Raw genomic sequence first — 22,064 nt, 5'->3', positions numbered from 1 at the left:
AGATGCTTAGTGGGTTCAATAAGACAGCAGTCGCCGTTCTGTGTAAAAATGACAATTGTGTATTGCTCTATCTGGTTGAAATTTTGTTGTTATATATCACGGTATCAGAAACGAGAGAAGGAATGCATAAGGTACTGGATCCATGCATATATCTAATTTAATATCGTCGCTCAAAGTGTGCTCAGATCCATGTACGTGGATACTGTTGTGGTGCAAAGGTAATTATAAGATTTCAAAAGTTTAGCTGCTCGACTGAATGCAGTCCGATTGCAAAAGTTTTGCTGCGCGACTGAATGCAGTCTGATAAAAACTTGATGGCAGTTATGTGTAGTGTCCACATGTGAGATCGCATGGTGGTTAAATTACTTCATGATAAGCTTAATTTGGAGTGCATACACACCAACTCGGTTTCACAGTCGTCAGCGCCATCAAAATTTAGTCATGTCCCTACATGCAACAGTGCGAATCCAGTTGCTGCGTTACTTTTGGTTGACGTTCATATCGATTCTCTCATACTTGCCTTATATAGTTCCGTACAAACATATCGTCTCGATGATTGACAATATCACCGTCGTTACCTTCGTTGTGTGTCCATGCATCTGTGGGAGCAGGCGTATTTGACTTCAGTCTGTCTGCTACAATGCTGATAAGCGTTGCTTCCATGGTCTCTAGCACTTGTTCTGATTTGTTCTGTGGGAACAGAGCATTTTAAGGCTCGGGCATTGCATTAAGAACCCAGGCTAGTCCATGGTTTTTATGCATACACATGAGTATCCATGTGTATGTCCTAAACTAAATTTATATTTCCTTCTCCTATCAGCTGGTACAGGGCATTCGATTTTCAATGTACAGGTCCTGGTTTATGACCCAACTGCTATTACAACCCTGTTGTAAGATACTGTCCGGATTTGGCGACTAAAAAGAGAAGGCAAGTAGTGGCTATTCAAATCGTTGACAACCTTCCGCTTGCTTCGTTACAGCTCATTAAGCGAGCTGCGTTCCTCGTTCCAGACGGCTAGTAGCAAATCTGTAGGTCTTTTTAAGATTAGTCAACGCTGTATCCGAGTTAAGGATAGGCATATGATGTGCGAAAAAATGTCTCATCGTCATCAGAGAAAGTGTCGCCCTTGGTCCAATCTGTTGGAAATAAGATCGTGTTCAGTGCTTAAAAGCACCAATACAAGCGACAAAGTAGCAGTGTATAGGGACACTGCTTTGAAACGCTGCAATCGCAGCTCGGAGAGATGAGCTTTATCCTCATTTGCGAAAGGGGGAGAAACCCAAAGCTACTGCCTATAAGGAGATGTGCCAATCGTGCCTAATGACGTTTGTCCTGACGACCAAATGGCGGCACACAAGCCTTAGTATTCTTGAGATGCAACCGGTATCCCTTATTGAGGGCTTCGTCAATGATAAAGTTCATCACCAGAGCCACGTGTGCCAGAACCTCGGCTGGGCCGAGCCAGTCTTTGGCAAACTTATCTTCACGCCTATTCTCGATTATAAACCATCGATTCGATACTTTCTGCAATGCACGTGGGGTTTCCTCCGCTTCAACCGCCCCCTTATCTTGTTCAACTGGCCTTTGGCGAGAAGATATATTAGGTTCAGCACAGCCCAATACCTTGTGTAGCACCGCTACGACCAGCGTATCAGTATTGTGAGTGTAATTTCTAACCATTTTCAAGGTATAAGGTATTGATATCACTCGAGTGTGCGGCATTATAATTGGCGATAAATTCCGGCACCATCTCACGCCATTGGTGGTCCTAAGGATCGTTTTAGCTAGTACTTCAGTGTGCATGCTAGCACTTCGATTCTTCCATTGCCTGAATCCGTGCGTTTTAGTTGGCTTCAGCGTAGGCTTCAAATTCATCGCACATAATCACACTGTTCTTGTCAACCATGTACGTCTGTACGTGTCCTCGTAAGAGAAGCTGGGCGTTGCAGAAGTCTATAAATACATTGGCCTTATAATTAGACTTGTGGAGAGGTTGTGCAAACACACGCAGGGTGCAGCCGCCTTGAGTCAAAATGATAATGGAGACATAGTCGTGTTTATCGGTTTGTACACAATGGAAAGTCCAGATTAACTTCCTCCCCTAATGTCGTGGCTTGTTCTTGTTGTTGGAGAAGACCGCGGGTGAATCCCGTCGGTAGTCCGACCCAAGATCATTCTCCACAGGACGAGATAACCGTATGAAAGATGTCGGTCGGAACATTCCAAGCACGTTTCTCATGTGCAAATGCATGCAGGCATTGTGGTGCCAGACGGATATATGCATCATGCCAGATCCACAGGGCGCGGTAAATCATCTTCGGTCCCACTGACTGGTCTATGTACCCCAGGATGAGTACCGCAATTTCCGTTAACACAGCTATCTCTCAGGCTTCAGAACGGCGAGTGTGTGTTTCTGCCTTAGCCTTGCGGCGGTTGTGGAGGCCTGCATCAGTGGTCGGGTTTGGGAAAACATGGTACACAAGGGGAATTCAGGTGGCGGTAAGACTGGCTTTGTCCAGACTCGGGGTTGTACATTAGGTCCGTGATCACAATATCGGCGGATTCTGTTGTGTGAGTGGGTGTACCTTGTAAGCTTCGATAGATATTACTAAGTTTCAACTAAGCTAAATAAACTAAGATACAATTTAAGTCAGTTAGGATTTAGCAGTAGTAGCTTGTGTAAGAATGATCGGGACTGTCTCTAGGTAAGAGCCTTAATATCCTCGATCACACAGGACGTACCAACTGAAGAGGCATGAGATACAACCAGTACAAGACGCGTGCGAAGGAACTTGTCAATGTTCCTCCACGGTGAAATTTATAGAAGAGCGATTGTACTGTGTGCTTACATGTTAGGCGTCAAGGTCATAGGCCCCAGCCCTTCCCTAGTATAGTAGGTCAGCAGCACGTGATTTAATGACTTGCAAACAGCTCTAGTTGAGACGGATCAGCCCAACAGGTGCCATAACGACTATACTACGCCGGTGTCCGGTGGGACTATGTGGGAGTGTCTGGGAGGCATGCAAAGGGCCCGTAACCTGTGTAGCTCGTGGTGACCCTGTAGGAGAAAACGCCACTAATCAGAGGAGGTTGTGTTCTGAAGCAACAACTCGTCTGTGGTGTCTAGACGCCGCGACAGATAGTCACCCGAATGTTGTTGATATATTTATGCTGTGCATCCACCGTTGATATTTGACCAAACGAGAGTGCATATAGGGTGGACGTGTCTACTACAATATTAATCAACGGCCCGTGGTCGGAAAGCACAACTGTGGGAAGAAATGGCATGTGTGCCAGAAACGCTATCTTTCTGACGGCCAAGCGGATGCCGAGAATTTCTCGTGATGTAGCATGATAGTTGTACTTAGGAATCACTGAGCATACTGGACCGAAATACCATGGGATAGTGGCGCTCAAACTCGCCTATGGTACTACCTGGGTCTCTCAAATACTGTGGAAGTGTAGTCATATCTGCTACCGGAGGTTCTGATCTGATGTGGTCAGAAACGTAATATTCTCTTATAATATATACTATGTCGTCCTGTTCGTCAGGGAATGCATGTTGGTGTCCGGAAAACATAACCCGGTCAATGACCAGCAAGTAATTGCGGGTGGATATCTCAGAGGCCAGACCTTGTGCCCTGATCAACTGGGGTTCGAAAGAAGCCAGGGTCTGATCGGGAGACAACTGAGCGTCTTTGAACTGTGCACCAGATAGAGGCATGAACTGGATGGTCGTGGTTGGTCGACAACACGGCCCCATCAGTCAACATGCGGTCACGAGGCGTATGGCTGCCTAATACTTGTGCTATAGTATTATTTTGGTAAGCCAGCCTTTCAGCTTGGTATGGAGCGTAGGTTCCTGAGTGTCTGAGCCGCATACACCATTGGTATACTTGCCATCCTGGGAAACGTAGCGAGGTTCTGAGGCCTGGTTACTTATGATGGCTCCACGATTTCTTGAACCTTACCTTCGTTGCAGAATTAGTCGTTCGTCCTGCCATCTAGAAGAGCCGATCTTGGAACCTGTGAATGAATATAGACCGATGGCATGCCAAGTTCTTTGCAGCAGTCATTAGATTTTGTTATGATTTTCAGTTCCTCATTGAGGGGGGAGAGGATTTGAACAAATATAATAGCACCATCTCATCTGTTACTTGGCGTCTGGTGTCACTACTATTCGTTAGTGCGGTAGAAGTTAGTACAAACGGATCCGTGCACCAATAGCAAGCATAGGAGTACGCTACCTGATAAACTGTCTCCCACTGGAACACAACACGGTTCCCGATAAGGTCCGAAAGCACTGCTGCAAGGTCCACAAACCCCGGAACATAGATTTACCACCATGGTAGCACAGTCAACAGCGAGACCAGCTCCTGTCTATTTGATTGGTGGTGGTCTGACAAAGAGCGCCTGTGCTCTGTTTCTCAAGATGGCAGACTTGATATGGATATCTTCCTTTCCAAATAATACCGTAGCAACATCAAATAAAAACCCCAGTTGACATTTAAGCGATTGAGGATGTAAATCCTTTGCTATATACATGCACATAAACCGAAGCAGGCCATTCCATTGTTCATTGAGTACCTCCAGGATAGTCCGTCGCAGCCCTCACCTGTGCGCCATATTGCCAACGTCAAGGTATTCTTTGTATGCCTTGATGAGCGCAAAGGTCGTGTTCGTAAAGTGTTGCATACCATAGCAACCGTTTTCGACTCCTTCCTGAAGGCATCTCGGCTGGTGAAACTTTTATCGTGTTTATGCATTTCTTAAAGTTTGAGTGTAGCAGCAGTTGATGATAGGAAGCTACCAAGTCACATGCCGATTGCACTGCCGCATTGGGTGAGTGTTCGGCCATGTCACTCTAGCGGAAGCACATACGAAAGTCTATACAGAACACTATTGATGCGTATATAGTTAGTAGTCATACAGTAGTCACTGGCTTCCGTCGGTTGTTGCCTAAGAATTTCCACACAATCTGAGCAGGCTACTTCATTTGCTATATTGGTCTCCAGCCTCAGATTTAACCGACATATAGAAGTATATAAACATCTCCGTTTCGACAGCCTTCAAAACTGGGTTTTTGGTTGCGTATAACTGTCGTGAATGTTGTGCTCCTTTTTCTTTAATCTGTGCTTCACAAGCACATCATTAACATGTTTTGATGGTTCATATAAAAAGCTGCGTCATTTAATTACAACACATGGTCGGTCATTTCTGCACCCCTAATGGGGTCGACAAACAACCCTTCGATCAGAGCGTCCAACGCTACACCGCTCGCGTTTAGAATAGCACTATTGGCGGCCTGGTCTTTGCTTCCAGCGTATGCACCAACAGCAATCGTGTAGTCGCCCTAGTTTTCACTTTCAGCACTAGCCCCGATCGCAACGGCCTTATCACCCTGTGCGATAGCGCCGGCATTGCACGCGAGCGCAACATTGTCTCCACTAGCGACCATTCTAATGGGGTCGACAAACAACCCTTCGGTCACAGCGTCCAGCGCTACACCGCTCGCGTTCAGTACAATACTGTTAGGGGCCTGCTGCGTCTGTCCGGCCAATCTGCCTACTGCTACGGCATCATCACCTTGGTTCAAATTACCGGCACCAAAGCCAATTGCTAGTACATGCTCCTTCTGACCGGCGAGTCGAACAACGGCAAGAGCACTGGCACCCTGGTCAGTCAGCCCAGACAAGTGTCCAACGGCCACGGCCCCTGTTCCGTGCATCGTCTGCCCGGAAGACGGCCCAATAGCAACACTGTTCATCGACTGCCCCACATTACCGGCGAAATCGCCAATTGCCACGCTACCGCGCGACTGTGTGTTCCTCCCGGCACCGTACCCGACAGCTACGGCTTTCAGACCCTGGTCCACCGTGCCGGCATCTCGACCAATGGCCACGGCACTGTCTCTCTGAAACTTGCTACCGCTACCAACCCAATGGAAATGGCTGATATACCATGGTTTTCTGCACCTGCGTCTGTACCCAGGGCAATGCTAGTGGATTTGTGGGCCGACGCCGACGAACTGGTTCCACGGATCGCGTCGTTCCTCAGGACCGGCAAGGTGGCTAGCGGTATGACCTTTGCCCGGATGGTCCAGTTTTCGCGCTGCGAGAGCATCGTAGCCGGCTGTAAACTGGAATTCGGCGACGAGACGTTGAGCTGGATAACGCCGACTCAGCTCAAGTATCCCAACGCCCCTGTTAAAGTTGGTCGCGGTGTGCGGTTGCAGAAGGTCTGAAAGTCTCTGGTGCCCGTCATGTCGCTTTTTTCTATGAAATTGTACAACGTTAGACAATACCGCGACGACCACCTGGAGGGGCTTGAGGCTACTGCCGAGTGTGTTACTGATTTATTGCGACTTGTAGATCCAATGGACGCTCCCGCCCTCAAGATGCCAAATGTCGCTATCAAGGTGCACGTTGAGGCCACGGTGCATTTGGGGTTCGTACCCTCTATATTTGGACGTTTTTGGACTTGGCTATGCTCTGATGACACTGATGAGCAAGACGGATGTGTACTTTTTGAAGAAGAATCTGCGCGCCACGAAAAGATTTTACGTAACCCTGTATCAACAATGACTGTGGCACAGTCATTGTTGCATTTCGACCAGTACAAGAGACACGGGCTTCTGGACCATGCTTTGTCAACACTTGGACTTGTGCGTCGGTCAGACTCGCGACTCTGTCAGCAGTTTATCCGGACCGGACAGCCAAACGTGGAGCAAGTAGCCCGTCGCATGGCCGAAATGCGATTTCTGTTTGACTGTACTTCGTACAATGCCGATAGAAACTCTGCATTCAACATGGCTGTAGATGTGGCCCGAGGTGGTGACGACAAGTCTGAAGATGACGATGGCGATGACGACGACGACGACGACGACTACGAGTATGAGAATTATGGCCGGTACAGGCGCCACCGCCACCATTCGCGACGCCGCGGCTATTGGGTGGATCGACAGACGGTGTACGACAGGGTCGAAAAGCAAATCCTTGCTGATATTGGAGGGTTCCCCGCCAACTGGCCGTGGTTGGTTAGTGGCGTTGGTGTATAAAATTCAGCTATATACAAATCAGGTATATATAAATCAGGTATAAAAAAATCGGGTAAATAAATCAGATATATAAAAATCGGGTACATAAAATCAAGTTTCTTCTGATGATTCGGGCGATTTCTTCAAATTTTCTATATAGTTGGCTTGGGTAATCACCATGTACGCCAGCACGTTGTATCTCATACCAACAACAAACAGTATTCCTAGGACCAGCAGTCCAACAACGACAAGAATTGGAGTTTTTGAACGCATATTTTAAATACGGTCTATTTTTTTATTATATATATTTTTTAATATCATGCCTGTATCACGGCCGCCACGGCCTGGTCCCAGTTCGAGTCCTCGCGCTGCTGGTTCGCAAACACGTACTGCACATTGTACTTTTTGACGCGTTCCAGGAGCGCCGCATCCCCAAACGGCGTCTTGATCAAGTCGAGGAACTCGCCGCCGCTTGGCCGGGTCTTGTTGCGCTCTGCAAAGTTGAGCTGCTCATAGTACGTGTCCTGGCTACTACTCCCCTTGGCCGTCAACGAGTCGTTAAAGACCCCGTACCTCAAATCATCCAGGGGCAGTCCGCTGAGCGCGCCGTCAATGCTGAACGAAAACGTCAGACACTTGAACAGGCCGGCCAGGTGGTCCACAAACTTGGCCTGGTACTCTTTTGAAGGATAGTTGACCCCGTGCTTGATATAGTCGGTGCCGTCGTGGTACAGGTGGCTCTCGCTCCAGAACCCCCAGCCCGCTTGCAAGTACGCTATCCGCGTGTCCTTATCGAACTTGGCCGCGAACGCCGTGAAACAGTCGAGCTCAAACTGCTGCACGTCCGTGGACGACCAGTCCACACCCACAAACTTTGAGCTGCCGAACAGCACCTTGTTCGGCTGGCTCACGTACGGGGGCAGTAAAGACTTTTGGTCGTCACCAGAGTTGGTGCCACTCTGGTCCTGGATCCGCACGACCATTGGCCGGCCACGGGACTTGGCGCCTACCAGATCCTTTTCCAGTGTCGTCCAGTTGTACTCGCCCCTGCTCGTGGGGCTGCTGAGCTCGGCCATGGTGTAGTATCTCCACTCAAAGCCCACATCCAGTCCCTTGGCCTCTTGTCCAGCGTACACACCGAGCCCAAGGCGCGGCATTTGACGATTGCCACTCCCACCACTAGTAGTAGTACATGATCGGTTAGTCAGGGCTCCAGTAGTAGAGTCTGCGGCCGTGCTGACCGTAGTCGCTGTTTCGGTTGTGGCTGTGGTCGTGTCGTCAGTGGTGGACGTAAAATATACGAGTGCACAGACTACGCCAACCACCACGAGTAGCAAAAATATCATCGCAAAGATGATCAAGGCCGCCATCTTCTATTTATTTTATACGTCAAATAAATCTGATTTCAAAAATACATAATTGCCCGCGCTCGCCGCGTTCAGTGCCGCCCCTGATGCGTTTAGGACAATGCTACCCTCAGCCTGGTTCGTTTCACCCGCAAGGCTTCCAATGGCCACGGCAAATTGCACATACAGGCCCCGGCTCGCTGGCTGGGCTAGCTGGCAAGGGCTCAGAGCCACCCTGCCAAACACACAAAAAAAAAATTGGTAAAAAAAGAAGGTGATTTTGGGACATGGTTCAAAAAGAAGGTGATTTTCAGAATGGTAAAAAAAGAAGGCGATTTTGCAATCGGTGAATAAAAATGAGGTTTTTCTGGGCAAAAAGAAGGCGTTGCCCGTATATACCCTGCGAGTCAAGCCCGGCCCCACCACCAACGGCCACAGCATCTTCCCCCTGCCCCATCTGGCCGGCGAGTTGACCAACTGCAATAGCATTTGCGCCTTGTGAGTCGTTGCCGGCATCTTTGCCCACTGTTACTGTATTTCAGCCTTGGGACACTGCCGCCGCACCGCAGGCTATTCCCACCTCCGTACCCCCCGCCACCCAGCTGGACCCGTCCCAGTGAGGATAGTCGGATACACATGTCCCGTCACCAATCTGCTGTTCCAGTTCAGGAAGCTTGCTGAAAATCATCTCTTTTGTGTCTGTATCGTAATACAACACATGGTCAGTCATTTCTGCACCCCTAATGGGGTCGACAAACAACCCTTCGGTCAGAGCGTCCAACGCTACACCGCTCGCGTTTAGAATAGCACTATTAGGGGCCTGCTGCGTCTGTCCGGCCAACCTGCCTATGGCTATGGCATCATCACCCTGGTCCAAATTTCCCGCACCAAAGCCAAATGCCAGTGCATGCTCACTCTGCCCAGTCTGACCGGCGAGTCGCCCAACGGCAATGGCACCAACACTCTGGTCAGTAAACCCCGACAAATGGTCAATGGCCACGGCACCTATATACTGCATCATCTGTCCGGCGGACGGCCCAAGCGCAACACCGTTCATATCCTGTCCCATGTTGCCGGAGAGATCGCCAATTGCCACGCTACCGAGCGACTGCGTGTTCGCGCCGGCACCGTACCCCACAGCTATGGCTTTGAGACCTTGGTCCACCGTGCCAGCATCTCGTTCAATGGCAACCGCACTGTTGCCCTGAAACTTGCTGCCACTACCAAATCCAATGGAAACGACTTATATACCCTGGTGTTCGCCACCTGCAGATGGGCCCAGAGCAATACTGTATGCACCTTATGCACCTTGCGAGTCGAGTCCAGTACTGTCACCGATGGCCACTCCAGACATGCCTTGGCGCTGGTGGGCGGCGAGCAATCCCAGTGCAATGGCGCGCACTCCCTGCTTGTTATGCCCGGACTCTTTGCCTATGGCGATACTTTCAATACCCTGCTGTGTGAATCCGGCATCTCTATCTACACTGACGGCATCGTGCCCTTGGGATACGCTTGCGGCCGCGAATCTAATCGCAACTGCATATGTCCCCTGGTCGTGCTCTGCAGCCCTCTGGCCGATGGTTATGGAAGTCTCGGGTGCCTCGCGCGCGATACCGTCCATTATACTGCTCTGTATGTCATTGCCCACACTACTATCCTCGACAGTATTGTCAGTGGGTGCTTTTTCTGTCTGCACGTTTTTAGTTGCTTTTGGCAAGTGCTTTGAGAAATTGGTTGTTTATAGTCTGCTGGATTCACAGTTTTTGGATGAAACTGTAGATTTGGTATGTAATGGTTTCATTAATCGATATAAAAAAATTATGCAAATTTGCCGGTTTGAAATTTTCTCGTGTTGTGCATATTTCTCTATTAATCTCTAGTCGCAGTATGTGCTTCAAAAACCACAACGCTAGTTCATAGTGTAAATTCCGTTGGTGCGTGTGATGCTAGCTAACGCCGTAATCCCGATTGACGTAATGCGGTGCATGGTCGCGTCCAGAAGCCCACCTATGTTCTTTCTAGTCCTGGCGTTTCGCACACCAAAATGGCGTTCATCGACAAACGCGAGGTTGGGGTTGTTCCCGATACACCCGGGGTGTGCGTCGATATATTTTGGTTTCCCCATACTGTTTCCAGATTGCTCGACGAGGAGCACGGTCTTGACAAACTTGTTGTTTTCCTCCCAGATTAGCGGTCTGGTGAGGTCGTTGATCTTGCGGTGCAATTCCATGGCCACCCAATGGTCACGCCCGACACAGCGTGATCGCCCGGTATTCGCACCATCTTTCATCCCAAGCTTAAACACTAGATTATAGGAACCTGGTGGGGTTTGAAGAATGGTGGTGGGGTTCCACGTGCCGTCGGGTGACTTGGACACCAAGATATTGAGTCCAGGTGCAAGATAGCGAATAATTCACACAAAACAGAACTAGTGATATTGGGAGGTGAACTAGTGTCGCGAGGTGTAGTATTCATCACATCGACGAATACACGCTTAGTGGTAGGTGTAATTTTGTTTTGAATTGCACGCTTAGTCATGTTTGTAAATCGATAGTGTAAGAATGAGAATGAAATAATCACGGCCTCATTTTCATGTAGTTTTCTCAAATCTGCTTATTCGTTTTTTTTTCTAGCTCGTAAATCTCTCAATAACACGTCCGTTGTTACAAAACGTGCTATTTACAATATACTTTCCGTCCAAATTGTACGGGCCGTACGAATTGCTAACAATGCAATTGTCAATGTTCCGAATCGTGCCGTCGTTCTTGACGGCGAGACCCTCGAGGAACTTGCTCGTCTTGCGGAACAGATATCCCGAATGTGCCGTGCGCATCGACATGTTCACCAAGGTCTCGCACGTTGCCGATGTGTGCAGCAAATACCTCTACACACGTCCTAAACGCCACCTGTCGTCCCTGAACTGGCTTGTCACTGTACACAACTTCCCGTGTCTTGGTATCGTAGTACAGCATCTGATCCGCACGATGTTCGTTGCGAATGGGGTTGACTAAAAATCACGCATTCGCAGCATCTTGAACAACACCGGACGCATTGAGAATCACGCTGTTGGCTGCCTGTGAACTGAAATCTGCACTGTCGCCAATTGCAATGCCGAATTGCCCCTGCGACAAATTACCTGCGTTACACCCAACGGCCACAGCACCCTGGGCTTGGTCGTTGGCACCCGCACCGCACGCAATTACCACCTTGTCGCCCCCGGATACCCATTTGCTGCCGTTCCACCTTAGATAATCACTTACGCACGTCCCCAGCTCGACTACTTTGGTCTCGGCCGGTGTGGTACCATAGTACAGTACATTGGTACCCAAGTTCAAGTTGCGTAAGGGGCTGGCGAAAAGCCCCTCGGTTGTAGCGTTGAGGTCGGCGCCCGACGCGTTGAGAATGACGCTATTTGCCGCCTGCGAGACACTGCCCGCATACTGCCCTGTGGCAATGCTGTTCTTGCCCTACCCGGTCTTGCCGGCGCTTTCACCAACCGCTATAAAACCTACATCAGTGGCATTTTTCCAGATACCGCGTACCCTCGGCCTGGAACTGTGTATTATCACCAACAATAATCTTGCCGTACACGTATCGACTCGCCCCCGGTTTCAGGTTTCGCAGTGTTGGCTCAAACGTCACACCCTTGTGCACGACGTTCAGATCGTACAGTGTCGGCGCAATGCCTACTTTGGACACTGTGAGCCGAGTGTACCCGTCGGCGTTTTTACTTGCAGCCGTAACCTTGAGGCGATACCCCATGTATTCAGACAGTTCCTGGACCTTGGAGCTGCTGAACGACAGGATGCCCGATGTTCCGTTAGGTAGAATGTAGTGCATGGCGCGCGCTTTCATCAGCAATTTGGTCGTGTCCATAATCGCCTACAATTTACCCTCGCCGTTTGAGAACTCCCCACCTTTCATTGTATATACGCGCTCGTTGTACTTACATCCGTTGTACAGGCTCGTCTCATATGCCGACTCAATACCTTTGGTCTTCATGAACGAGTCGTAAAATATACCATTGTCGAATGCGTTCGGAAACTGTCGCTGAGCACACGCTTCTTGTCGCCCACACCCACGCTCACGGTGACCTGTGGCGGGCCGCGGTTGACGTTGACAATATCAAAGAGTATATCCACCTGTGCCGGACTCGGAAAGTTGATGCCTGGTTTCATTGTAATTCCAACACGTGGAACTCGCTCCAAAAGCCAAATCCAAGCTGCAATAGGAAGCATCAGTTTTCATTGCGCAAATGCACGGTCAACTTTCTAAATAGCTCTGATGCGTTACTCCAGTCGTTTGTCCCCTTCTCACCTTTTGTCGTTGCCCACGACGGCGTTCGGTTCTCGCTTGGTCCGTTCATAAAGAACAGTCGCACAATGACACTCGTCCCCGGTGCTACTTTGTCAATCGCCTTCTCCAGCTTTGCGAACATGACGCTCGTCCCACTGTAGCAGTCGTCTGCGTATACGCGAATAAATTACAGTTTCCCCTTTTTTGTCAGTCCACACATTGGCATGATGCCGGTTGCTGGGCGATTCTTTACCGCCACTGGTGTCCACACAGTACCGCTTGTTGAATTGTCGTCATCGTCGTCGTCGCCACTGTAGTCGCTGTCACAACTCGTATCCGTATCGACTGTAATGTCGTCGTCGCTGCTGCAACTACTCGATTCGTCTGGTCGGGTAGCATCGTTATTTGTCATTTTCGTTCATGTAAAAAAGATAAAAAACGGGTATAAAAATCAGGAATATGCCCAACATCCACAAAAAATAAGATTCTATACTGTAAAGAATACGATTGGAATTCATGTAAATCGGGACGGTACAGTTGGGCTTTTTCGCCTGTGAAAAAAAACCCCAATTTGTACGTTGACAAAAGAAAACAAGACAAAAATCAGGTGTATGAATCGGGAATATAAATCGGGAATATGCCAAACAACCTCAAAAAATAGGATTATATACTGTTAAAATTAGGAATGGAAAATCATGTAAATCGGGACGGTACAGCTGGGCTTCTTAGCCTGTGAAAAAAACAAATTTTACATTGACAAAAAAAAAACAAGACAAAAAACAGGTGTATGAATCGGGAATATAAATCGGGAATAGGGCAAACAACCTCAAAAAATAGGAATATAAGCTGAATAAATCGGGACGGTAGACTAAAACATCGGGTTTATACGGCCTATAAATTGTTATTTTGCCGCCATCAGTATATGCCTAAATAAGGAAAATGTATGCGAAAAATGAAGGTATTTTCGTGATTGAAAAAAAAAAGGTATTTTGGCACTTTGACCGGAACTATGGGGGGAAACGCAGATAAATAAGTGCGTTCGCGCTCGGTTCGCCCCACTGAGAGAGAATAGTCTAGCCTGGCTCAGGTGTAGGTTGGACGTGGGATACTCACGACCATCCTGTTGAGCCATGCGGCTGGTTGGAAATCAGCAGTTACACTGGTAAAGGTAAATCTACATGTGTTCCACCGCTGGGCGTAGTCGCCAGCGACCTGTAGGAGTAAAAAGTATGTCATCGTCGAAGGTAGTCAGCTCTCCATTGAGTTGCAAACCATCACACACTCCGCAATATTGCCAACCCATGCCTTCGATATAGACAAAAGGTTTCTAAAGTGGTTTCTTTTCTAATTAATTCATTGCTTCCCGAATCCAAATATCGATAAAGTGAAGGTCTGGATAACCCGCTGTCATATGTGGAATCTCATCCGTTCGTGCACGGCTAGCCCAATCCATCTCGTACGCTTTCCAGAAATCCGTCACCATATGTGAGGAATCTGTAAGGCTTGGACGTGCCATGGGCAAATCAAAATTGGGTGTAGTCCCAACATTTGTCTTCGGTGATATTGTTTATATAATGTGTTCTCGTGCCTCATAAATTATTTTGTCAGCCATAGTTGCCTGCACGTCCCACTCCTTTGTTGTGGGTGGTTCTGATTGGCCGGTTCGGCAGCAGGATGTTTACCATGAGGCCAAATATCTCTGTCATCCGAAAAGTCACATTGGTCACACAGAAAGAGAGTAAAGCGCGGGCCAGCAGCAGCTTTGACCGGGGTACGGTCTCCAGTTGGAACGATTCGACCACATCTTTGCCGTCGACAACTTGTACCAACATAGCACCCCCGCAATCACTGCGCACCGGCATAGATGGTAGACAGCCGACAGCACGCCATACTTGTCCATATCAGAGAGAAGAACAGCTTAAAGCACTCATCCGTTTGAGAAGGTATGTTCTGCTTGCGTGTCTCCTTTAACAGTTTTGCACTATGCTGCATCTTCCTCAGATGGGCTGCACTGCCCTAATAAGCAATCAGCCAGCATTCAAAACCTCAATCACCGTACTAGTTGTCCCTAAAGTTGCCACCAGCTTAATCTGGATGGAAAAAGGAAATACATCAATTCAACCGCTTTGGGGATCAGTCGTGTGTATTTCTTTTGAAACTTTTCCACGTCTCAATCGCAAAGAAAAGTCAAGATCGGTCTGTTCCGACGCCCGTAGTACATCACAGGCAGCTCAACCGCTTCGGGGGATCAGTCATGTGTATTTCTCTTGAAACTTCTCTACGTCCCAATCGTGAACTAAAGTCAAGATCGGTCTGTTCCGACGCCCGTAGTACATCACAGGAGTGCGACGTGATTTCGAGCGTCCTTGACTCTGTGGGTCGGTGTTGAAAGATACCGGCATACTACCAACTAGTAAACCTACATGGAGCTAGTGAGCTATACGTAGTCGTGATTGGAAGTGTGAATCGAAGTGTAGTTGTGATCAGAAGTGTATTCTCAATCAGTGATCTATCCATGCAAGAAAAGAAATAAGTAATTTTAATAAATCTTGCACTTGTAGTCTTACTTGTAGTCTGTAATTGTAGTAGACCTTACCCGTAGTTTACTATCAATTAAGCTAAATGTTCTGTCACATCTACTGACTAGTATACAAAATACTTGGTCATTGTCCGGCAATCTACGCTACAAAGAAAACGAGGCTAGTCCATGAATCATATTTATACATATGAATATCCATATGTATGTCCTAAACCAAATTTTAGTCCCCTTCTTCTATCAGCCGGTGTTTGGACCTCAATGTCCATATCCTGGTGCTTGTCACTACTGCTACTACAACCACCCCTTTTCAAATCAATCGCGTATTGGCCTATCTGGCTGATCTGAGATCAATGGATCGGAAAAATGTCAGTAGGACATTCGTTTAGTTATATTTGATATCCACTGATGTCACCTTTAGCGGACCTGACGTCACCATGTCGTGACATGGTCATCACGATATGTGTGATATGTCGTTTATCCAAATGTTGGCGTCGGTTAAATACCAACCCAGATCAATAAGCAATTGATCAAATTAACAAAGTGAAAACGTACGGAATTTTCTTGTTTATGTCAAATGTACATTTCATGGTAAATTTATGTCAGCATATACATGCAGATATGTCGATCACTTTACATATATGTCTTCTGTTTGGCCGGGTTGCCATCGCTACTTCTATCCCTTGCCCTGAGAGCATATTATCACTATCACAGCTGTCTCACTGAGGCATTAGGTCCGCCACATCTTTTACTATGTGGCCACACTGCGATGTGAGTTCCTCGCCCACATCTCCCTTTCATCGTTTAGTGGGCCGCAACCTGAACGTATGTGCCCACCACCTGCCGCATTCGCCCTTCGAGCTTGGTGTTTATGCTTTACCTATGTTATACTTCCTCGTTCCCGTCACTTCCCCTCCCACTGCTGTCATGTGCGATACAGTCGTGGCCGTCCTAACACGTCGTTCACGCATCAACTATTTCGGACTCCCAGTTCTCCCTCATCGATCACCCACTTGCCGGTCGCATATGGTTCGTTTCCATCAATCTATCTTTGTCTTAGTGTAACTTTAGAGCGCTTGCCATCCCCACGCAACTATCGTCATCCATGTGCATTAGTTCTCTATGCACTATTGTCTTGGGTATCTAAGCTGCCGACGACTACGTCCGCTTCAAGGTTACTATCCTTCGATCACGGCAGTTGGGGTGTGTAAGGTGCACCAGCCTCATAAGTACCAAACTGTATTTCAAGTATGAACTTAGCAAAAGTGATACACCATTATTATATCTCATACCCAGCATGCCAATAATGATGTTCTATTTAGCGCACAGCTAGATATGAAGAACACAGTATTAGAGGTCCCTCTTTTTGGTTTCAATAGAAGTGACTTATAACTCAAAGGTAGAAGTTTTATGTCATTATATTTTTAGCTTTGCAATTTGCAGTGTAGGAAAAGAGAATTTTGTATCGTTATATAGCTCACTAAACCCGAAATGCACGAGCAACTCGTGTAATACTTTAACGCGTACGAATTCGTTGGGATAGGCGGGTGCCCATTTGTTCGCCGAGATGGCCAATTAATCCCAGTAGCGTACTTCTCCAGATTTTCGTCCGAACAATACAACTAACATGTGACAGATAAGGTATGACTGGCTGGTGCCTACTGTTGTCTATTTGTGAACAAACCACAGTCACCAGCAATACTGTATTACTGAGTGACTACTGTATATATGTTTTATCAGTGTTCGTATGTTACAATGTCCACACGTTCCGTACAAGAACTTCACGCTGGCTAATATGCAGGTCTTACAAAAAAAACTTCTCAAGTTTTTATAAGCAGCTGGCTTTGATGGGACTGCAATAACATCAAGTCATCAATAGAAACCCAACACGAACACCTTGAGTACCATCGCAGTACTCGCTGACTTACTCGTAGCTGGCACTTCGGGGGTGCCGTCTTCCCCGACAGCTTCGACAGAACGTGCACTGAATGAACCATCGCTGGTAAAAATTGTCCTGTACCCTCCACGTACAATGGAAACGCGGCAATTGAAGGTTGTCTGGATAGTGGAATCAGTGGTTCAAGCTGTCAAAACATCTGCTGTTAACTTGAACGCAGAAAAGGGTCTGAGGTACGATTAAACGACGCCTTCAGTCACCCAGAGGAATTGCACGAACTGGCTGTCGCAAGTGTGTGTTTCAAATGAACGACACGACCGGCAATGAGAACGTACACCGACGGAGCAGGTGGGCGTGGAGGTCTAATTCGTGAACGAATTTGAATTGCAAAAATAATAAACCGTGGGTTTGAACCATACTGTTAGTAAGAACGAGAAAAAAAAATACGCAACTAGTTGTATGTTTTAAGTTATAATTCCCTATTAATTGAACTATGTGTGGCCTGTGAACTGCGGGGCGACGGTTTTCTATGAAGGTGACTGACATAAGAAAAAAATTGAAATTTAAAGCTGGACGCTGGATGACTGAGTAAACGAAAAGAGGTCTTCCTAGCAGATGGGGTTTGTAGTTGCCGTCGAGGACTTAAAGAGAATGAGTTTGTTCTTTTAGGTAGGTCGCACATATTTCGCACTATGGAAAGTATATTAAACAGGATGAGTGCTGAATGACTTTCAAGAAACATCCATAGAATATCGAAAATCCCCGCTACACTGATAATCGCACGTTTTGGCAACCATGATTTCTCAACTATACCGTAGAATAAATATCGTTCGGTTATCGTGCAGAAGTTAATCAAATGCAATATAAAGCAGAATTTCTTCAACCCAACAGCTGCCTCTTGCAGGAGGTTTCTAACGTTTGCGTTGTCTCTCACCGCCACCACTCTGCTTTGTAGCTCGGATGTTCGAAGCTACAACTATTGGTATATTAATATTTCCAGAATTAAGGTGGAAAAATTATAATATTGTGGAGTCGTATTGCCAGTATTAAGTCTACAGTATCGAAACAGACAGCTTTTGATCGTTAAATCGGAGAATGTGTGAACGTCAGAGTCCGTTAAATGTTTGAGCATCAAAATTAATCGTACCGGCTCAATACAACAACTCTCGCGACATATGAATATCGAGGAACTACTCTAATCTCAATTTATATTCATGATGCACAACATGTATTGCAATTTCAATGCAATCAGTTAGAATATCGCTTTTTATATCACCCACAACACCTCGCCACAAAAAAATGAGCGCTATACAAAAGCATATGAGGTTTTACTATTTATTTTTCTCATGTACAATTTGCGAAGAACCGTCCACTAACTGATAGCTCACATAAAGCCCTGGGGACTGTCGCTCGCAGCACGCATACCCCTTCGGATGCGTGTACGTTGACGCATTCATCACGCTTATGCGTACAATTTCATCCACGCGCACTCATCATTTGCGTAAGTGTATACGCATGTTTTCGTGTACATGCATGATCACGTGTTTGCAAATCTGTATGTGTATGTATTTGTTCACGTGGGTGATACCGCAGTTGCGTAAGTGTATTGCTAAAGAGCGCAAGTATACGCAAACCGCTTATTTATGTACGTGCATTTCCGTCATAACACACGCGCATCCATACTTTTCGGAAACGTTTACGAGAACGTGATTGCGCACGTGCATGACACATCGTTTTGCCCGTATATACGTAAGTATCCATGCTCGCACGCCGCTCACATGATTTGTGTGTGTGTGTTCGTATGTATTGTCGAGCGTCGCTACAGCCCTTCACAATCATCCCCTTTTCTCGCCGACGGAATGACTTGCCATGTGTCGGTGTCGATTGTATGGCCCGACGTGTGTGCTCATCTCCATTCCGTGCTTGGCTATCAATATCCGTGTAATATCGATCGAATCCTCTCGCACGAGTTCTGGAAGGCTTGCTGTGTATAATGCGGCTGAATGCTGGCATTCAGCGTTGATACCGATTAGCCTACGCCATACAATACCAGGCGACACCCAAGTATGGAGAAACAACGTGTTTATGTTCCCCAATATAGAGAAACTATGTGTTATTTTCTATCACAGCTAAATACAACTTCTAAATAGACCTGATGTAGTTTCTCGGGAGCACTGATTGTATGTGCGTGTGCTCCGTTTGAGACAGGACCAGACGACAATTAAAGGTGGGTGTGTACAGTGTAGTCCATTTGCTAGCGCTCTGGCTGGTCAAGGCAGAGGTATAGATATGGTATTTCTTAGATGTCGATGCACATCCTGCATGTTGCGCCAACGGTTAGCAGAACTCGGCACGAATGTATAAGAATGGGTTTACATCCCCGTGCTATCACAGTGTCTTGCCCCAGTTCTGGGCTCGGGCTATCCGCTTTTCATACATTGCTTCAATACCCATCTCGGTACGGTACAAGCCCATACAAGAACAGTTTTGTTATAGTTACAATTGGCAAGCAATGGCCAAGCGCATTAGCCACACTGTTAACTCGACTTCCCGGGCTTTACAAAGTTAAGCATGACTATTGTCCTCCGTTTCTTATCCGATCCGGAGGTACCTGACTTCTTCTTGCGCATGCGCGCATTCGAGAAGTCACCAGACATGGTGTTCTCCGACCGTAACTTCGACTGGCTGGTCTCTCTCATCTTCAACTTCTCACTCGCATCCACACCCTGGCCATTCGCATCCGCCTCCATGTAACTGCCGCTTGGAATGTTTTTCGAACTGCTGGCCCTGCCCCGGCCCATCCGCGACTGCTCGACCACACTGTTGGTGCTACTCCCGCTCCCCTCCTGACTGCCGTACGATTTGCTGGTATCCACATTTAACATAGAACCCACGCTCGGTGGCGCGCGTACAGGGGGTGGGTCTTTATTGACCAGGCCACTGTACGCAGGTACACCCATACTCTCCCGACCAAGCAGGTTCTCGTACTCGCCCATCAGACTGGCTGTGCTATTGCTGCCGCCGTATCCTGTCGAGTGGGAATCGGAGTAACTGTCGTGAAAGTGATCGTGGTCGTTCGGATAGTTGCTATAGTTGCCATAGTTGCCATGGTTGCCCTCCTGGTAGTGCGGACTGTTCCCGTTATACTTCCCGCTGTTATACTCGTGATAGCTGTTAAAATCAACACCTTGGTTGCCATCATATCCTTGGGCGTTGCCATAGTAAACCTCTCCTTGACCCTCATACCCATCCGCTTGGACTTGATACCCATCTAACTGCCCAGATGAATTAGACCGGTTTAATCGGCGTGAATAACCAACCCCTGCATCAGAAGTAGAACCGTTCATTCCGGCACTCCCATACGCGCCAATGATATCAGATAACCCCGCGGTGCTCTTCGGCCTACTTCGAGTACCTGACTTATAACTCATATTACTCCTCGCCTGGTTGCCCGAGATACTATTGATCTTCGGATTGATGGTGCTCATAGGCCGAGGCTGTGGCTTGAGTTTCTGTTTTCTCGGCGCAACTCCCAACGCGTGCAGGTTGTCTGTACTCTTGCTACCGCTCACGATATTACCCATGGAACTGCTGGTAGAGAGCACATCGCTCGAGTGTGTCTGGTACAGGGAAGACCTGCGTGCATCGCTGACACTCAGGCTGCGTTTGTCCTTGCCTGAGGGCACGGTACAGCGGGTGGGACTGGCACTGTTGAGCGACTTGTAGGATGTAGACGCCAGCCGAGACGGCGCGACGTTACCGGAACTCGGATGGCGGGGCCGAGGTTGAGCTCTGAGTTCAGCATCTGAAGATATTGTCTGTAGTACATTGCCTGTTGACGAGTGCTTCATCACGTGTGGCTTGACATTGCTGTACTGCGATTTCGTCTTCGCAACGACACCCCTGAACGTCGCTGGGTCTACGTTGCCGGCCCCCTCGTCCGACGTATCGTCTCCGGTATCGGCGATGGTGGACAGCACCGACCGCAGAGAACTAGGCTTGCTCAGCTGGCTTGCAGGCTTGAAGTAAGCCGCAAACACCCCGCCATCGGCATCCATAGGCCCATTTGAGGCCCCCGGTTCGTCCTCGCTATTGCTGACCGAGCCCACACTCTCTCCGTTGTACTCGCCATTGTCTTGTTCATCGTAGAAGTCGCCATTCATAGCATCACGTGCATTGGCCAGGGTCTGGCCCACGCCCATCACCACATTCTCGTCATACCCCTGGTTGTACGCATCATTAGCCCCTTCGTAGACCTGTTTGTACCCATTACCAGACTCCTGGTTGGCTTGCAAGTACTCATCGTCCTGATTCCTGGCGCGTTCCTCTATCTGGTCTTGAGCGTAGGCGTAGGTTTCCGCAGTGGTGCCTCCGATGCTCCTCATATCCCAGTCACTCTCACTCGTCACAAACTCTGTCTCCGCATCACTGGCATCGCTCGCCTCAGCACTCCCGCGCAAACGCCTTCGCTCCGCGCCTTCGCGCTCTTTGGCCAGCAGTTTATCCAGACTCTTCTGACGCCGGGGGGTCACGGGCTGTGATCTGTTATTAGAACCACGTGGCTCAGCGGAAGCGGAGAAATCGAACGAAATCTGTTGCAAGTCTCCGTGGTGTGTGGTGGACATGCGCAGTGGTGAGTTGCCGCCCCTCGACATCGCTGCAGCAGAGGTCGACGCTTTGAGGAACTGATTCGACTTGTTGTCGGTAACGATGGGTTCTAGGAGGATAAAATAGCCGATGATGGTGTGAATAATTGATCGATGGAGACAGATAGCAAGTAATTGTGTACATTAGGATGTAGTGAATGCGATAGAAAGGTTGAACTTGTATAAAATGTCTAGTATATAGTCTATATTTGAACATGAGAAATTGGCTGCAGATACTACTACTATATGTGCACATCAAACGATATAGTATTATTAATCTTCAAGTCAGATTCATCATTTATTAAT

The 22,064-nt window shown here is 47.9% G+C and overlaps 10 protein-coding genes across 10 annotated transcripts; 1 reads left to right on the top strand and 9 right to left on the bottom strand.

Annotated features, from left to right (window-relative positions):
* Positions 1-1,318: 1,318 nt before the first annotated feature.
* Positions 1,319-1,681, bottom strand: SARC_06980 (hypothetical protein; the record flags this gene model as incomplete). The annotated part of the gene is made up of 1 exon (XM_014299093.1): positions 1,319-1,681. One exon carries the CDS (start codon positions 1,679-1,681, stop codon positions 1,319-1,321), a length of 363 nt encoding a protein of 120 aa, XP_014154568.1.
* Positions 1,682-3,365: 1,684 nt separating this feature from the next.
* On the bottom strand, positions 3,366-3,725 carry SARC_06979 (hypothetical protein; the record flags this gene model as incomplete). The annotated part of the gene is made up of 1 exon (XM_014299092.1): positions 3,366-3,725. One exon carries the CDS (start codon positions 3,723-3,725, stop codon positions 3,366-3,368), a length of 360 nt encoding a protein of 119 aa, XP_014154567.1.
* A 1,629-nt stretch (positions 3,726-5,354) lies between these two features.
* Positions 5,355-5,768, bottom strand: SARC_06978 (hypothetical protein; the record flags this gene model as incomplete). Its single annotated transcript, XM_014299091.1, has 1 exon — positions 5,355-5,768. The coding sequence occupies one exon, from the start codon at positions 5,766-5,768 to the stop codon at positions 5,355-5,357; it is 414 nt and encodes a 137-aa protein (XP_014154566.1).
* Positions 5,769-6,263: 495 nt separating this feature from the next.
* Positions 6,264-7,058, top strand: SARC_06977 (hypothetical protein; the record flags this gene model as incomplete). Its single annotated transcript, XM_014299090.1, has 1 exon — positions 6,264-7,058. The coding sequence occupies one exon, from the start codon at positions 6,264-6,266 to the stop codon at positions 7,056-7,058; it is 795 nt and encodes a 264-aa protein (XP_014154565.1).
* A 296-nt stretch (positions 7,059-7,354) lies between these two features.
* SARC_06976 (hypothetical protein) lies at positions 7,355-10,004 on the bottom strand (the record flags this gene model as incomplete). The annotated part of the gene is made up of 5 exons (XM_014299089.1): positions 7,355-8,410; positions 8,453-8,592; positions 8,783-8,914; positions 9,194-9,625; positions 9,692-10,004. 5 exons carry the CDS (start codon positions 10,002-10,004, stop codon positions 7,355-7,357), a joined length of 2,073 nt encoding a protein of 690 aa, XP_014154564.1.
* Positions 10,005-10,292: 288 nt separating this feature from the next.
* SARC_06975 (hypothetical protein) lies at positions 10,293-10,673 on the bottom strand (the record flags this gene model as incomplete). Its single annotated transcript, XM_014299088.1, has 1 exon — positions 10,293-10,673. One exon carries the CDS (start codon positions 10,671-10,673, stop codon positions 10,293-10,295), a length of 381 nt encoding a protein of 126 aa, XP_014154563.1.
* Positions 10,674-11,121: 448 nt separating this feature from the next.
* On the bottom strand, positions 11,122-12,259 carry SARC_06974 (hypothetical protein; the record flags this gene model as incomplete). Its single annotated transcript, XM_014299087.1, has 3 exons — positions 11,122-11,390; positions 11,427-11,828; positions 11,926-12,259. 3 exons carry the CDS (start codon positions 12,257-12,259, stop codon positions 11,122-11,124), a joined length of 1,005 nt encoding a protein of 334 aa, XP_014154562.1.
* A 6-nt stretch (positions 12,260-12,265) lies between these two features.
* SARC_06973 (hypothetical protein) lies at positions 12,266-12,561 on the bottom strand (the record flags this gene model as incomplete). Its single annotated transcript, XM_014299086.1, has 2 exons — positions 12,266-12,379; positions 12,406-12,561. 2 exons carry the CDS (start codon positions 12,559-12,561, stop codon positions 12,266-12,268), a joined length of 270 nt encoding a protein of 89 aa, XP_014154561.1.
* Positions 12,562-12,620: 59 nt separating this feature from the next.
* Positions 12,621-13,091, bottom strand: SARC_06972 (hypothetical protein; the record flags this gene model as incomplete). Its single annotated transcript, XM_014299085.1, has 2 exons — positions 12,621-12,847; positions 12,956-13,091. The coding sequence occupies 2 exons, from the start codon at positions 13,089-13,091 to the stop codon at positions 12,621-12,623; spliced, it is 363 nt and encodes a 120-aa protein (XP_014154560.1).
* Positions 13,092-18,433: 5,342 nt separating this feature from the next.
* SARC_06971 (hypothetical protein) lies at positions 18,434-21,835 on the bottom strand. The gene has a single exon (XM_014299084.1). It carries the CDS (start codon positions 21,765-21,767, stop codon positions 19,650-19,652), a length of 2,118 nt encoding a protein of 705 aa, XP_014154559.1. The 5' UTR covers positions 21,768-21,835; the 3' UTR covers positions 18,434-19,649.
* Between the last annotated feature and the right edge of the window lie 229 nt (positions 21,836-22,064).

This window comes from Sphaeroforma arctica (assembly GCF_001186125.1).
Source record: "Sphaeroforma arctica JP610 unplaced genomic scaffold supercont1.525, whole genome shotgun sequence".
NCBI lineage: Eukaryota > Ichthyosporea > Ichthyophonida > Sphaeroforma > Sphaeroforma arctica.
The sequence above is the reverse complement of the archived record's forward strand: the minus strand, read 5'-3'. Positions and strand labels throughout refer to the sequence as shown.